Source organism: Mobula hypostoma, chromosome 11, assembly GCF_963921235.1.
Source record: "Mobula hypostoma chromosome 11, sMobHyp1.1, whole genome shotgun sequence".
Classification (NCBI taxonomy): domain Eukaryota; kingdom Metazoa; phylum Chordata; class Chondrichthyes; order Myliobatiformes; family Myliobatidae; genus Mobula; species Mobula hypostoma.
The window spans coordinates 100,381,048-100,399,117 of record NC_086107.1 but is presented as its reverse complement, the minus strand read 5'-3'; the positions used below and the strand labels follow the sequence as shown (position 1 = coordinate 100,399,117).

At 44.9% G+C, this 18,070-nt stretch overlaps 1 protein-coding gene across 1 annotated transcript in view; it reads left to right on the top strand.

Annotated features, from left to right (window-relative positions):
- The first annotated feature begins 16,358 nt into the window (after nucleotides 1-16,358).
- The window catches only part of LOC134354009 (ubinuclein-2-like), an 80,688-nt gene continuing 78,976 nt past the window's right edge, over nucleotides 16,359-18,070 (top strand). Inside the window, exon 1 of the mRNA XM_063062658.1 lies at nucleotides 16,359-16,710. Within this exon, the coding sequence (XP_062918728.1) occupies nucleotides 16,513-16,710 (198 nt within the window). The 5' untranslated portion in view covers nucleotides 16,359-16,512. The remainder of the gene's footprint in view (nucleotides 16,711-18,070) is intronic.

The window sequence follows — 18,070 nt, the reverse complement described above, 5'->3', positions numbered from 1 at the left end:
CAACTCAAACAGTACTGTTAAGAAGCCTGCAGTATAAATCAAGAAAAATACTTGCCCCATTTTGTTTCGCTTCTCAACTCAACCAATATAACCTGATTTGCAAAACCTAAGATACTCACCTCCTTTACGATAGCAGTGGACTCCATATTGTCCTTAATCAATATTGTAATGACATTTCTTCTTTTATATTCCTCCCTTCACCATTCCCCAACCACTGTCAAAGAGAAGAGGACGTAGTCACGAGACAACACACACAAAATGTTGGAGGACCTCAGCAGGTCAGGCAGCACCTATGGAAAAGACAGTTGGTATCTTGGGCTGAGACCCTTTATTAGGATTGAAAAGGGAGGGGGATGATGGCCGAATAAAAAGCTGGGGGGATATCATGAGGTAAGAGATTTAGAGGGCAGCTGATGGGTTTTTCTTTCACACAAGAAGATTGGAGTGTAGAATACACTGCCTGAAAAGCCAGATACTCTCTCAATATTTAAGAAGCATCAGACAAGTATTTGAATCATTAAGACAAAAAGAGCCTTTGGGCTTAACATGGGTAATGGGTTTGCTGTAGGTAGGTACAGTGGGCAGCATGAATATGATGGGCCCAAGGTCCTGCTTCTGTACTGTACAACTTATAGGCAATGTCACACCTGGAGCTTCAAGACCTTGGGAGTGCTGAGTTGCCATCCCTGCCTTTCTTCCAACCATGTTCCTGTGATGGCAACAATTGTGTGTTTCCAGGCGCTGATCAACATTTTAAGTTCACCTGCCTTTCGACTTACACTTGTTGCATTAAAGCAGGTGCAATTTAGCCTTTTAATCCCTCCCATCATGTCACTATCTGTTCTGCTCACCGGAACAACGTAGTTTTCCTCTGTCTGTCCCACTCCCCAATTATACATCTGTGTGTCCTATTCCACCGCCAAATTAATCCTTCCCAACAGATTCACTCCGGACATGCTTGACAGAAGTTATACATTCAGTAATACTGCCCATGAACTGTAATGGTTGCTTAAGATTGTGACCCTTTTACAGATTGTGTCATGGTCCCAGGCTCTCTGTCAACACAGTCTACAAGTGAACTGTTAGATTTTGGATTCCACACAGAACATTTATCCCACAGATGGTTCACTCAGTTTTGCTCATTCACGGCAAAATATTAATCACACTTCGATGAGGCCTTACACCTTGCCTCAATATGGGGCACCTTCTCTCAGTAACTTCCAATCCCACTCCTGAAAACATGTTGTCGCCAGTACAATCTTCAATGTGGTGGTGTGCTGGGGCAATGGCATCAATACGGGTGATGCTAACAAGCTCAATAAACTGATTAGAAAGGCTGGCTCTGTTATAGGAGTCAAACTGGACACACTGGAGGCTGTGGTAGAACAAAGGGCCCTATGAAAAATCCTGGCAATTCTGGATAATGTTTCCCACCCTCTGCATGCCCCCTTGGTGGAACAGAGGAGCACTTTTAGTAATGGACTAAGACAACTGCGCTGCTCCAAAGAGCGCGATGTGAGGTCATTCTTACCCTCGGCCATTAGGTTCTATAATGAGTCAACCTATAGCCGGGGAGGTGATGACTCCTCCCCCTCCTGTTAGGCTGTTTGAGGTAACTTATTTTTATTGCTTCTTACTTCTCTTCAAATATTTTTATATCGGTGCACTTGTAATGCTACTGTGACACTGTAACTTCCTTTAGATCAACAAAATATCTATATCTATCTATCTGTCTATGATGAGGTTGACACTGCGACAGTTCATCTTCAGAGGCTGTTCTGGAGCTAGTGGGATTGTCAGAATTACAGATTTCTTCAGTTCAGAGTCGATGTGCAGTACGATTGATAGCCAGGGCCTCATGGGCCAGGACACAATAAGTTGCCATAAGAGGTAAATAAACGGTCTTGCAATTAAAAATTTTAAAAAGAGGAATAAATTATAATTAAGTATTGAAAAGTTAAAATTTAAAAAAAACAAAATACCTCCCAGATAAAGCATCTAGAGTTAGCTCTTGAGCTGATCTGGAATTTATCAGCAAAGGTAAATACAAGTTTCTGAATCATAATTTCTAAAGTGACAGGGAAACCATTTCAATCTTTTCATTGTACTGTGTTTATGATCAAATAAACAACAAAAAAGGTTACTATGTTTTATATTTCACTGAACCTTACCCATCATCTCAACCCTAGGAACAGGGATCAGACATTCAGAGCTCTGAGCTGCTGCTACTCAGCACCTCAGATCCATCTGCCCACCACATCCATGGGTACCATATCCAACACAATCTACTCGTCTCCAATTCATCCACTTACCCACCACATCCATGGGTACCATATCCAACTCAATCTACCTACCTCCAATTCATCTCATGTGGGATACTCATCCCAGATATCGACCACCAACGTGTGGAAAAAAGCTTCCTGATTTCCCTCAGAAATGGTGAAGCTCAAATATTTAGACTGGATCTCCTTATTCTGGGCTCGTCCACCCAGGGAAATAATTTGAATTTACCTTACTGAATCCATCTAACATTTTAAGCGACTTGGTCTGGTTTCCCCTCATGTTTGCTTATTTATCACATATACATCAAAACATAGTGAAATGCATCATTTGCTTTAACCACTAAGGATGTGCTGGGGGCAACCCACAAGTATGGCCACGCATTCAGGCACCAATGTAGCATGCCCACAATATTTACAGAGCAACATAAGCAACAGCAACAATAAAACCAATCAACAACAGCAAAACAAGCCTCCTTTGCCACCCTCCCACCCACACAGAGAGGCCCCCAAGCCCAGAGTAGGCCCCAGACTCTCCGACAAAGGGGCTCCGCTCTCCAATCTCTGACCTGGACTTGCAGACATCAGGCCTCCAATTTCCAGACACCCCAACCCAGGAGCTTCAATCTTTGGAGCTTGACCTCCAGACTCGCCAATTTTGGACCTCAACCTTCGGGCTTTGACTGAAGAGGGACTTGGTCGGATTGGGAGAACGGGAAAAGAAGTGGCACATGGAATACGATATAGGGAAGTGTGTGGTGTTGTAAGTGAGGAAACAGATTTGGTAGGTCTCAAAGGCAAGGACCCTGGACACACAGTCTTGATAGTAAAGGATTTTACTTACAGAAGGCAAACGTTGGAAAATGGCAACAGAAGCAACATGCACACACGCACAATTTACAGCAGTCGTGGGAAAAGTCGGATCAGCAATAAAACACGCGGACAATTAATAACGAACGTGAGAAAATCACATGGGAACAAAGTACATACACACACACACACACACAACCAAGGGAAAAGTCAATATGATACCCACCACCCCTTGACTCTGTGCAGACATGGCTCTATGCTATTAGGGACAATAATCAATGCTCCCAACCCTAATCAATGCACAGCCCACCAACAGTTTCTCCAGTGCTGTTCCACAGGTCTCGGCCTGGAGTGAAGCAAGGTGGTCCCTCAGAGATGGCAAAGAGAGAGAGTCCAGCACACATGGCCCCCTTTTAGTGGAGGAGAGCTGAATTGTCCAGTCCAGGTAATTCACAAGGGGGCCAGCAGAGTTAAGCTGATTACTAAGGCCAATTGCCCGAGGCCAAGTACAAGGCTAATTAAAGGGGCCAGTGGTTAGGTGTGCATTGATGGGCGAAGAGGGGGTCAAACCTTGATTAGCAGGTGGCGTGGCTTAGTGGGCAGTGCTGTCACGTGACAGTCACGACCCCTCCAATACACGTGGTCATGCACTTTTGTAGAAGAAATAAAGGCGTAGATAATTTTCTAAACAGAGAGCAAATTCAGAAATCAGAGGTGCAAAGAGATTTGGGAGTCCTTGTGCAGGATTCCCTAAAGGTTGACTTGCAGGTTGAGCTGGTGGTAGGGAAGGAAAATGCAACGTTGGCATTCATTTTGAGAGGACTAGAACATAAAAGCAAGGATGTAAGGTTTCATAAGGATGGAAAAATCTGCAGATGCTGGAAATCCAAAGCAACACACAGAAAATGCTGGAGGATCTCAGCAGATCAGGCAGCATCTATGGGAAAGAGTAAGTTGTCAACGTTTTGGGCCAAGACCCTTCCTCAGGACTTACAAGGCATTTTAATAAGGCTTTATAAGGCATTGCTCAGACTGCACTTGGAGTGATGTCTAAGAAAAGATGTGCTGGCATTGGAGAGAGTCCAGAGGAGGTTCATGAAAATGATTCCAGGAATGAAAGGATTAATATATAAGGAGCTTTTGATGCCTTTGGGCCTGTATTCGAGTTTAGAAGAATGGGGAGTGGGGGGATCTCATTGAAACCTGTCGAATATTGAAAGGCCTAGATAGAGTGGACATGGAAACGATGTTTCCTATCGTGGGAAACTCAGACCAGAGGGCACAGCTTCTGAAAGCAAGGATATCTCTTTAGAACAGAGAGGAAGAGGAATTTCTTGAGCCAGAGGATGGTGAATCTGTGGAATTCATTACCATTATCATCCGTGAAGTCCAAGCGATTGGGTATATTTAAAGTGAAGGTTGATAAATTCTGGGTTAGTAAGGGCATCAAAGATCATAGTGGTTGTCAATAAATCAGCCATGATGGAATGGTAGAGCAGACTCGATGGGCCAAATGGCCTAATTCTACTCCTATGTCTTATGGAAATCAAATCTTTAGATTGAGGTGACGTAGGATCAGAAGATGCAGAATCTTTGTGGGTAGAGTTAAGAAACTGCAAGGGTAAAAAGACCCTGATGGGAGTTATATACAGTACAGGTTTCCAAACAGTAGCCAGGATATGGGGTACAAATTGTAACAAGAGATAGAAAAGGCAAGTGAAAAGCAAAGTTCCCTCTAATTTTCTTTTACAGCTGCGCAGACCAACCATTGCTGTGAGCAGAAAATTTTTACATGGCATGAAAACCACATACTGTGAATATTTAGAATGAAAACTGAAAAATAACATTCTTTTAATTTTACTTATTAATTGAAGGGTATTACAAAATATAGGACGGCAAAGAAAATCTTTCGCGTTTCGTAAACCTTTTCTAGCTGCGTCCAGTTCCAGCTGGGCAGCTACAAAGGGTATGTGCACGGGAGCATTTGAGTTACTGCATGGTCATGCACCTGCACGGCTTAGAGGGAACAGTGGTGAAAGAGAGAAATGTTATTTTAGTTGTGGGGGTTTTCAGTATGTAGGTAGATTGGGAAAATGATATTGATGCTGCATTCTTGTAGGCTGCCTGCAAGATGGCGTTTTAGAGCAGCTTGTGGTCGAGCCACAGGGCAAAGGTAGTTCTGGACTGGGTGTTGTTAGGAAGCTTAAGGTAAAGGAGGCCTTCGGAGGCAGTGATCATAATATGATAGAATTCACCCTGTAGATTTCATTAAAACCTATTAAATATTGAAAGACCTCAACAGAGTGGACGTGGAGAGGATGTTTCCTATAATAGGGGAGTGTAGGACAAAAGAGGGCTCAGCCTCGGAACAGAGTTGAGAAGGAATTTCTTTAGCCAGAGGGTGTGAATCTGTGGAATTCATTGCCACAGAGGGCTGTGGAGGCCAAGCCATTGGGTATATTAAAATCAGAGATTGATAAGTTCTTGATTAGAAAGGGTGTCAAAGGTTATGGGGAGAAGGCAGCAGTAAGGGGTTGAGAGGGATAATAAATCAGCCATAATGGAAGGAGCCGACCCAATGGGCCAGGTGACCTAATTCTGCTCCTATGTCTTATGATCTTATGTTCTATGTTGCTGGATTGAAGGACTTTAGCTGTGGGGTGAGATTGGATACTCTGGGCTTGTTTTTCCTGGAGCAGTGAACTGATTGTAGTTTATAAGTTTATCAGAGGTATAGATGGCCAAGAGATATTCCCCAGTCACAAACAAGAGAAAATCTGCAGATGCTGGAAATCCGAGCAGCACACACAAAATGCTGGAGGAACTCAGCAGGCCAGGCAGTATCTGTGGAAAAAAATACAGTTGACATTTCGGGCCAAAACCCTTTGGCAGGACTGGAGAGAAAAAGCTACTCCTCAGCTTTTTATCTCCAGTGAAAAATCTACTCTTCATCTTTTTTTTCACCAGTCCTGCCGAAGGGTTTCAGCCCGAAACGTCGATTGTGTTTTTTTCTCCGTCAATGCTGCCGGCCCTGCAGAGATGCTCTAGCATTTTATGTGTGTGTGTGTGTTGCTATATTTCCCAGTGTAAGGGGCACAGATTTCTGGTGGGAGGAAGGAGTCTGAAAGGGGGATTGGAGGGGTAAGCTTTTCCTCACAGAGAATATTTGATATCTGGAAGGTGCTGCCAGAGAACGTAGGGGAACCCATTGCAATTGCTACATTTAAGGATCGTTTTAGGGAGGTTGTTAAATAGACAAGGCATTGAAGAATACGATCCTAACATGGGCGGATGGGATTAGTGTTGGTGGGCCAAGAAGTCGGTATGAACATGACGAACACCATGACCGCCATTTTGTGTAGGATGAGCCAAGGACTCTAAAATGTGAGGTTATTCTTTCACAGGAAGAATAATACAGCGGATATTCTATAAAAGCAGATGTTCAAAGATGTTGGGTGGCAGGATGGAGATATGTCTCTCCCAAAAGAGGTACAAGGTGCTCATTCCCTCCACTAGCCTGCAGGTCACCCTTGGGCAAGGTGTAACACCTGCTTAACCCCCCTGATTGGGGTCACGTGAAGCCATGGGAACAGGTGGTGGACGGTTGTACGAGCAGCCAGTGCATATCACAAGTCCTGATTATGCGACCACTCACACCAGGCAGACAATCTCTGAAGAGTATTGGTAATGGCTGGGGTCACCCACCTTGTAACCTCCAGGAGGACCACAACCTTGTCGTAGGGTTTGGAGGCTTGAGTGTGACCCCAGCCTTCTTCTGGGCAATGCCTTTACAAAACAGGTCTCTCCGTGATCCAGAGAGCTGTGTTGGCTGGAATTGTGCTTCGACTCTCGGTAAGGTCACCCATGCCAAACAGGTCAAAGGGTAGAGGCCATACTAAGAGTGGTCAACCTGTCCTTTCAGGTTTTGAGAGTTCAACTCAGGGCTAACAACCCTGATTGGTCAAAAAAAAATCGTTACGGAAACGGCAATGAAGAATCCTACGTCTATGTGTTAGCCAAGGACAGACAGAGATGAGGACATTCGTTGCTGCCCTAAATCCAGTGGCGTAACAGACAGTAACTACCACCGGTCTTGTGAAGACACTGCATAGAAGAGGTCAATGGCAAACCACTTCTGTGGAAAAAAATTGTCAAGAACAGCCGTGGTCATGGAAAGATCATGATCAGCCATGTTACATGACACAGTACATTAACGACAAACGATTCAAGGATGTGGCTACTGTTGGACTTAAAACAGAAAAGAGTTAGCATGCAGGCGCAGCAGGCAATTAAAAAGGCAAACAGAATATTTATTGCCAACGTGGCTGAGTGTGAAGCCATCCTGATAGCACACACCTGGCCCTTTCTGCCCTGGTTCCATTATTTCGTTAATCATTTAATATCATGAAAGTGGTTCCATCACCACAAACTGCGGTTAAGTGGGAGAACTCATGTCTCTAAGTCCCCTTCCAGAGACTCGAACAAGTGACCTGGGCTGCCCCTGTAGATGTTCGATTATTCATAACGTCAGACTTTAATCCAGGGTTTACATCTCTCAGCCAGACGGAAAAGAGCATTTTACACTATTATTAAGAAACATATGGAAGTGTCCTAGTCAAGTTTTATGCTGTCAATACTTTAGTAAATAATGTGCTTGTTCTGACACTACTTTTTGTGAGACTGTGTGTCAGGGTGTGTGACTTTCAGTACCACAGAGTCAACACTTCAAAAAGTGTTTAATTGGCTGTAAAATACGCTGAGCTGACCTGAGGTCACGAAAGGCGTCGTAAAGAACCGAATCTTTCTTCATTTTATTGCGGTTTTTATTCTATACACTAATGTGCAAAGTCTATAATAAAACTGGAAGGTAGAACTATAACAGGAATAATTGAGGCAGGAGCATCAAAATGTCAGGCTGTAAATTAACCACTGCCAGACATACTGAACAACACTCTGCAAAGATTGAGTGGATAAAAGGAGAGTTAAAACAGCTGTGGTTATTAGAAAATACACTCTGACAGGAGAGAAGTGATGTAGTCATGTGTAGCACACGAATAGAATCCAAGTGGAAAATAAAAGGTAATAAAGGAATCGATCACATTAGACTATGGGGCACCTAAAATTGAGAGAGAAATTAAGAAATATGTGAAGGAATCGGGGAAATTGTAAAAACTAGCATGAAATAATAATCAAGGGAGATTTTAATCACGCTGAAATCAATTAAGCCATTGAGATGTGCAAGGGGAATTCAGAAATATAGCTTCAACGGTATGTACAAGACTCCTTTCTATGTAAAGATTTTCAGCAAGGGGAAGTTCATACCGTCCGGCAGGACTGGGGAGTGAAAAGCTACTGCGAAAGCAAGGAAGTGAATAAACACTCGGCTCGAACCCTTCCTCGGGAATGGAAAGGAAGGGCGAAGATGCCAGAATCAATTCATCACTTGGTCGCAGCGGTGAATGAAGCACAACCGATAAAGAATCGGAGTTAGGCTTATTATTAGTGTCTTAAACGACGTGAAATCTCATGTTTTGTGGCAGTAGCACGGCGCAAAGACATAAAGTAACTACAGGTTACTAAATAAATATGTAGCACAAAAAGAAGGGAGTTACAAAGTGGAGTTCAAGGGTTGAGAAATCTGACAACAGAGGGGAAGAAGTTGTTCCTTCCGTATCTTCAGGCTCCTGCACCTCCTCCCCATGGTAGCAACGAGAAGTGGGTGGTGGGTGGTCGTATGAGCAGCCGGTGCCTATCGCAAGTCCTGGTTACACGACCACTGGCAATCTCTGAAGAGTGTTGGTAATGGGGGGCTCACCCGTCTTGTAAAGGCACTGCCCAGAAGAAGGCAATGGCAAACTACTTCTGTAGGGAAAAATTGCCAAGAACGACCATGATAATGGCAAGACCCTGATCGCCCACGGCTCATAATGAATGAATGAATGGTATCAAGATATAGAACAGAGAATCAAGCCCTTTGGCCCACTGGACAATATCGACCGTGCAAGAACCTTACACAAATCCCATTTTATTCCAGATTCCCATTATCTCCTTCCAGATTCTACCACTCACCTTTACACTTTGGAAATGTGCTGTGGGCAACTAACCTACCAACCCACAATGGTCAGGGGGAGAATCAGCAAATGTAAAGTGTAACAACAGGAATTCTGCAGATGCTGGAAATTCAAGCAACACACATCAAAGTTGCTGGTGAACGCAGCAGGCCAGGCAGCATCTCTAGGAAGAGGTACAGTCGACGTTTCAGGCCAAGACCCTTCGTCAGGACTAACTGAAGGAAAAGTTAGTAAAGTGTGTCAGGTAGCAGTTACAACAGAATTCCACAGAGATGCCACTTAACAGTTTGATGTTTGAAAGAATGCAGAGTCAACTGGACTGGGTGTATAGAGGCGGAATGTGTGGTCAGGTTGGAGGTGGGGTCACGTGTGATCAGCATGCGAGCCACTGCCGTTCATAATTTATGCTAATGTTTCAGTCTTTGTAATCAGAATTCATCTGCTAAATTTGCAAGTAACACAAAATTGGGGAATATTCAAAAATGAAGGCGACAACAAAAGGGTATTAATAAACTTGCAAAATAAGCATGTAATTAGCATAACAAATAGAACAGCGGCGTAGCAGGTTAAATTACGGGACCAACAGTTCAAAGGCCTGGGAAAATGATCTGGAGACACGAATTTGAATTCCACTGGGGAATTAACATTTGTTTTTAATTAAGGGTGGAAATTAAGGGTGACCATGGAAATACTGGGTGATGTGTGTCTGGTTCACTTACATCCTTTAGGGCAAGAAATCTGCTGCTCTTTCCTGGTTTGGCATGCTAGGGAGCCAAGGCCCTCTGCTCTTAATTGCTCTCTAAAATGGATAGCAGAGCACCTCATTGTAGCAATATATTCAGGTGACCCCCGCCCCCCACCATCACATCAACCTACTTGCATGTATGTAGCTTTTTGGAGACAGGCAACAATTGAGAGCATCCTGACTGGCATTATCACCGCCTGGCATGGGAACTGCGCCAACCTTGCGCACTGGGCACTGCAGAGAGTGGCACGGACAGCCCAGCGCATCTGTGGACATGAACTCCTCCATTGAGGAGATTTACAGCAGCAGGCGCATAAAGAAGGCCTGGAAGATCATCGGGATCACCAGTCACCCCGACCATAAACTGGTTCAGCTGCTCCCATCGGGCATATGGTACCGCAGCATTAACGCCAGGACCAACAGCTTCTTTCTACAAGCCGTTAGACATTTAAATTCACATGTCTTATGTTGCAATGGAGTCATAACGCAAAGATTTTTACTCCCTCACATTGTGGGATGATTGTAAGACTTAAATAAATTCTAATTCTCAATAGTGGCTCATTAGTGACATCCACAATCTCTTAATAGAAACATAGAAACATAGAAAATAGGTGCAGGAGTAGGCCATTCGGCCCTTCGAGCCTGCACCGCCATTCAGTATGATCATGGCTGATCATCCAACTCAGAACCCTGTACCTACCTTCTCTCCATACCCCCTGATCCCTTTAGTCATGAGGGCCATATCTAACTCCCTCTTAAATATAGCCAATGAACTGGCCTCAACTGTTTCCTGTGGCAGAGAATTCCACAGATTCACCACTTTCTGTGTGAAGAAGTTTTTCCTCATCTTGGTCCTAAAAGGCTTCCCCTTTATCCTCAAACTGTGACTGCTCATTCTGAACTTCCCCAACATTGGGAATAATCTTCCTGCATCTAGCCTGTCCAATCCCTTTAGAATTTTATACGTTTCAATAAGATCCCCCCTCAGTCTTCTAAATTCCAGCGAGTATAAGCCTAGTCAATCCAGTCTTTCTTCATATGAAAGTCCTGCCATCCCAGGAATCAATCTGGTGAACCTTCTTTGTACTCCCTCTATGGCAAGAATGTCTTTCCTCAGATTAGGGGATCAAAATGGCACACAGTACTCCAGGTGTGGTCTTACCAAGGCCTTGAATGATAAATAATCCTGCATGGAAAAGTGTGACCGACTACATTTTAGCAAACAAGTAATGTTACATAAACTCAGTGACCATTTTATTAGGTACCTCCTGTACTTAGTAAAGCGGCTATTGAGCTCTGTCCGCCAGAGAAAGCAGGATCTCCCAGTGGCCACACATTTTAATTCCACATCCCATTCCCATTCTGATATGTCTATCCACGGCTTCCTCTACTGTAAAGGTGAAGCCACACTCAGGTTGGAGGATCAACACCTTATATTCCGTCTGGGTAGCCTCCAACCTGATGGCATGAACATCGACTTCTCTAACTTCTGCTAATGCCCTACCTCCCCCTCGTACCCCATCTGTTATTTATTTTTATACACACATTCTTTCTCTCTCTCTCCTTTTTCTCCCTCTGTCCCTTTGACTATACCCCTTGCCCATTCTCTGGGCTCCCCCCCCCCTTGTCTTTCTCCCCGGACCTCCTGTCCCGTGATCCTCTTATATCCCTTTTGCCTATCACCTGTCCAGCTCTTGGCTCCATCCCTCCCCCTCCTGTCTTCTCCTATCATTTTGGATCTCCCCCTCCCCCTCCCACTCAAATCTCTTACTAACTCTTCCTTCAGTTAGTCCTGACGAAGAGTCTCGGCCCAAAACGTCGACTGTACCCCTTCCTATAGATACTGCCTGGCCTGCTGCGTTCACCAGCAACTTTGATGTGTGTTGCTTGAATTTCCAGCATCTGCAGAATTCCTGTTGTTTGAGCCTATATTCGCTATCTTCTGCTGCTGTAGCCCATCCACCTCAAGGTTCAACGTGTTGTGCGTTCAGAGATGCTCTTCTGCACACCACTATTGTAACGTGTGGTTATTTGAGTTACTGTCATCTTCCTGTCAGCTTGAACCAGTCTGGCCATTCTCCTTTGACCTCTCTCATTAACAAGGCACTGACTGGATGTTTTTCTTTGTTTCTCACACATTTCTCTGTAAACTCTGTAGAGCAGAGGTTCCTAACCTGGGGTCCTCAGTTAATGGTTGGGATCCATGGCATACAAAAAAGGTTGGGAACCCCTGCTCTGGAGACGGTTGGGCATGAAAATCCCAGGAGCTCGGCAGTATCTGATATACTCAAATCACTCTGTCTGGCACCAACAATCATTCTGCAGTCAAAATTACTTAAGTCAGATTTCTTCCCCATTCCGATATTTCATCTGAACAACAACTGAACCTTTTGACCGTGTTGGCATGCTTTTATGCATTGAGTTGCTGCCACATGTTCGGATGACAGGTGTTTGCAGTAATAAGCAGGTGTACTGTTATGTACCCCGTAATTGGGTTGTCAAACTAGCAGAAATGGACCACTGATTGGAGTCCGTGATTACTAGAAACTAATAAAGTTTTATTAACAAAAGTAAGTAATACAGTATACTAACCGCAAGGATATAAATGTAACAGGTTAGCAATGATATTACACACATATACACAGAAATAGGGTAATAGGAATCAACCAAGCTCTATTGCAGTCTGGGGGTAAAATGATCAGTCTTAAGGTGATGCAGAGTTCAGTTCAGTCTAGTGTAGTTCGAAGTAATCGCTGTTGTTGTACCGTTGGGGGGAGAGAGAGAGAGTGAGAGATACAGCTGGTTTCAGGCAAACCTTTTGATGCCTTCTGATCCCGCTGTGGTCACCGACTGTGACCTCTCCGTTCTGGATGCGACCGTTCTTCTGTGGTGAACCGGGCACCCAGGCAAGGACGGACACACAACAGGTCCCCACCGGTCGTACCTTTACACCCTGTGAGCCTCTGACCAATTCCCGCGAATCGGTCCTCCAAACTCCCACCAACCTGTGGGGCACACTGCTCTTTCCAGGGTCTTGTGGCGTGTGTCGTGCCTTAGCAAACCCATTATTTTTATCCCCCTGATGGAGTATCACCTGTCCATCAAACTTCACACTTCCTGTTGTCTCAACAGGATTGTTAATGAACAGTTCAGGTTCAAAGCAAACTGTCTGTGGCAGACGCCAACATCTGAGTTATGTGTCTCTCTCTCTCGTTATCTCTCTCTTCTCTCTTATTAGCATTTTGAATGGCTCTCCGTTGTCTGTCATTATCTCTCTCATTAACATCATCCGTTCTGCAGCTCTGCTTGGCTTCACACATGACAGTTCCTAATAAAGTGGGCACTGAGTGTATGATATCAACGACTCCAGAGAAAGTAGTGGAAAATCAAAGTCAAAAGTCAATGTAAATTTACTATCAAAGTGCATATACGTCACTGTATACCACCTTGAGAGTCATTTTCTTACAGGCATTTACAGGAAAATAAAGAAACACAATAGAATTTATGGAAAATTATACAGAAGCAAAGATGGCAAATAACCAATGTGCAAAGGAAGACACATTCTTCCTTTAAAATAAAAGATAAAAATAAAAATAAATAAATAATCTGGAGAACATGAGTTGTCGAGTCCTTGAAAGTGAGTCCATTGGTTGTGGAATCAGTTCAGAGTTGAGGTGAGTGAAGTTATTCACATGAGTTCAGGAGCTTGATGATTGTAAGGTAATAACTGTTCCTGACCTGGTGGGACCTAAGGCTCCTGTCCCTTCTGCCCCATGGTAGAAATGAGAACAGAGCTTTGCGTGGATGGTCCTTGATAATGGATGCTGATTTTTTTTGGCAGTACTCAATAGACAATAGACAATAGATAATAGGTGCAGGAGTAGGCCATTCAGCCCTTCGAGCCAGCACCACCATTCACTGTGATCATGGCTGATCATCCACAATCAGTACCCTTTTCCTGCCTTCTCCCCATCTCCCTTCACTCTGCTATCTTTAAGAGCTCTATCTAATGCTTTCTTGAAATAATCCAGAGAATTGGCCTCCACTGCCTTCTGAAGCAGAGCATTCCACTGAACCACAACCCTCTGTGTGAAAAAGTTTTTCCTCAACTCCGTTCTAAATGGTCTACCCCTTATTCTTAAACTGTAGTCTCTGGTTCTGGACTCCCCCAACATTGGGAACATGTCTCCTGACTCTAGCATGTTCAATCCCTTAATAATCTTATATGTTTCAATCAGATCCCCTCTCATCCTTCTAAATTCCAGAGTATACAACCCCAGTCGCTCCAATCTTTCAACATATGACAGTCCCGCCATCCCGGAATTAACTTCATGAACCTACACTGAACTCCCTCAATAGCTAGAATGTCCTTCCTCAAATTTGGAGACCAAAACTGTACGCAATACTCCTTCTAAATATGCTCTCTGTTGGGGAGAGCTTTGCCTATGATAGACAGGGCTGTTTCCACCACATTCTGTAGACTTTTCCGTTCCCAGGCATTGGTGTTTCCATACCAAGCCACGATGAAATCGGCAAAGATACTCTCCACTGTGCATCTATAGGATTTAGTCCAAGTTTTTGCTGACATGCTGAATCTTTGAAAACTTCAAAAAAAAAAGTAGAGGCACTATTGTGTCTTCTTTGTGATGGCACTTATGACCCAGTATGGATCCTCCGATATGATAAATTTACCGACACTTGTCCCCTCCAATCACATAATGAGGTCTGGCTCATGGACCTTCAGCTTCTTCCTTCATCTCTTTGATTTTGCTGACGTTGAGTGAGAGGTTGTTGTTTTGGCACCATTCAACCAGGTTTTCTGCCCTTCTCCTATCTGCCAGTTTGTCACCATCTCTGATCTGGCCAACAACAGCAATGTTTACGAAGCAGTTAGATGGTCAGCTAAATAGACAAGGTGTAGAAGGACATGGTCTTAATGTGGGCAAAAAAGTCAGGATGGGTTTGGAGGGATAAGGGGCCTGTATCTGTGCTGTATGCTCTATGACTCCCTGACAAAGGAATATCCAAATAGGGATCAGGAATATGAAGATCTGGGAGGACCAACATAACATAATGGAAATGGAGAATCTGGAGGCACAGGTGGCATCTGTGGAAAAAGAGAGTTAATGCTTCAGGTCAAAGCCCTGGGTTAGAACTTTCCTCATTTGCAGTCTCTTTTCATTATCGTCCAAATCATGAATGAAGGGACCGGAACCTGAAACATTGACTTTGGTTTCTCTTTATTCAGCTCCCACTTGGCTTTCTGGGCATTTCCATTATTTTCTGGTTTTACATCTAAATCGCAAGGTGTAACCTACAGGTTATCAAGGACTTACAAGCAAACCACACTGTTGGGCCAGGGTTGAAAATAGAGAGGTAATGATAAAACAATGATAAACCAAACAAAACCTTGGTTCGGTTACACTCAGAGTATTGTGTAATGTTCTAAATGGCATATTAAGAAAAATGTTGAGGAAGCACTGCAAAAGATGCACAGAGATGTAGATAAGAACCTGGAGCTTATATTTGCAAGACTGGGTGTTAACTCTTTCGAAAAGGTGGATCTGAGCTGTGAAAGTAGGAGTAGGAGTTCTCAAGGTAGGCAAAACAGATTGTATACACCTGTGGAGAAAAGCAATGCCAAAATACATCAACGTAATTTTGACCTCTTTGCACTATAATAGACTTTAACCATATAACCATATAACAATTACAGCACGGAAACAGGCCATCTCGGCCCTTCTAGTTCATGCTGAACTCTTACTCTCACCTAGCCCGACCGACCTGCACTCAGCCCATAACCCCCCACTCCTTTCCTGTGCATATAGCTGTCCAATTTAACTTTAAACGACAACATCGAACCTGCCTCAACCACTTCTGCTGGAAGCTCGTTCCACACAGCTACCACTCTCTGAGTAAAGAAGTTCCCCCTCATGTTACCCCTAAACTTTTGCCCTTTAACTCTCAACTCATGTCCTCTTGTTTGAATCTCCCCCACTGTCAATGGAAAAAGCCTATCCACGTCAACTCTATTTATCCCCCTCATAACTTTAAATACCTCTATCAAGTCCCCCCTTAACCTTCTACATTTCAAAGAATAAAGACCCAACTTGTTCAACCTTTCTCTGTAACTTAGGTGATGAAACCTAGGTAACATTCTAGTAAATCTTCTCTGTACTCTCTCTATTTTGTTGACATCTTTCCTATAATTCCGTGGCCAAAACTGTACACAATACTCCAAATTTGGCCTCACCAATGCCTTGTACAATTTCAACATTACATTTATTTTGTTCTGTACATGTATTTCTGTATATGACAATAAACTCCTGTCAAAGAGAGAACAACAGTTATGACATCACTAGAGTTGCAGTGACGCACGGTTAGTTTAAGTTGACGCAAGCGCGTATGACCATGACGTAACGTGCAAAGCGTACGCCTTTCCGTGACGTCGCGACGCGCATGATGGCGGCGCTGGTGTGGGCTCGGTGAGGGGAGGGGGGGTTTGATCGCGCCCGCAGCCACTCAGCGGCCTGGCGCCGGCCCTGGCCTCGGCCCCGGCCCCGGCGCGGCGCGGCAGGCCCGCCCGCCTCGCTCGCCCCGCGCAGACATGTCAGAACCCCGGAGGGTGGCCTTCAACACCGTGAGCGCGCCCGAAGCCGTGCCCGCGCCTCCCGCTGCCCCCAAGAAGAAGCGGCGAGAGGAGCGGGGCGACCAGGGCAACGTGCGCTTCGGCCTGAAGCTGAGCGAGCCGAGCGATCGCAGCCACACGGAGTACAACTACAACGAGCTGCTGCGGGAAGCCAAGGTAGGATCCGCTGAAGTGCAGCCCGTCAGCGCCCCGTTACCCGGTGTCCGGAGGTCAGGTCCGAGCAGCGCCGGGCTTTCCCCTGGTCTGCGGGCACAGCTGCTGCCTCGCTGATCCCGCTGTCATTGATTCATCGCTGAGGCCTCCACTGTCACCCCAACCTGGCCCGGCAGAGTTGCCCCATCAACCCGACCGAGATCTCCCTCCCTATCCTATGTCCACGATCCTGCTCTGGTGGGCATCCCATTGATCCTGCCGTCATTCACTTCGGGTCGGGCTACCCATCACTTCCCCCTTTTGATTCCACTGGAAAAGTAGTCCCCTCTTTGATTCTGCCATCATTCACTGACTCCTTTTTGAATTGTAATACCTATTGATCTACTCTATTCCTCCTCTATTGACCCTGCCAAGTTGTGTTTCCCATTGACCAATGGGCCATAATGGGTAACTTCCCCCCCTCCCCCCAATTAATCACTTCATCTCCTCACGATCCTCATCATCTGTGCCAGGATTTGAACCCCATTGACTGATGGAATGTATGGGGTTGTGACCAACACCATACTGTCCATGCTGGCGTTGGCGTAAACCCTTCTTCCCCCACTGAAACTGCCGAGTTACATCACCTCTGTTAACCCGGTCGTTCAGTCCGTATCTTTTACTGACTTGACCCACCATCGACTGTGGTGTGTTGTCTTCTCCCTTGCTCCATCCCGTTTACCCCAGTTCCCTCTCCTCCTCCTCCTATAACCCTACTCCATCACCACCTCGCTGACCCATCATCCTCTCTCACCCTAATAACAACCCCTTGACTGTCGCGTACATTCTTTGTGTCCTTTTCTCATTTCCTCAGATCCTCTGCTGGTCCAGAGAATCAGCCACTTCCACAATGACCTTTGATCTCTTTTGCTAGCAAGAACTTCTGTACTGTCCACCGGCCCAGTAAAGCTCTTCAAGTCCACCAAATGCATGGGGCCTTTTCCATTTCATGGGAGAAAGAGGACTCTTCTGAACTATTCCACTGATTCATTCACATTCCCCAAGTCATTATCACTGACTCGTACCTCCCTCTATCCCGACTATCTCCTCATCTTCTCCAAAGACTTGCTGTCTGCTATGCATTTGAATACTTTTATTGAGTGTTGACCTGTTCTGCTAATCACTGTAACCAAAGCTTGAAACTTGGGACCTGCATTAGACGCAGTGATAGTTTAGGAATTGTTTATTTGTTGCTGCTTGGAATAATGGCTTCCCTCGCTGAGAAATTGCCAGAGAATCCCACTGCTGCTGGCATTGTTGTTCTGTTGAACCGACTCATTGCTGCATGTCTTGGTTGGCAGCTGAAGTAATGATCCTTCTGAAA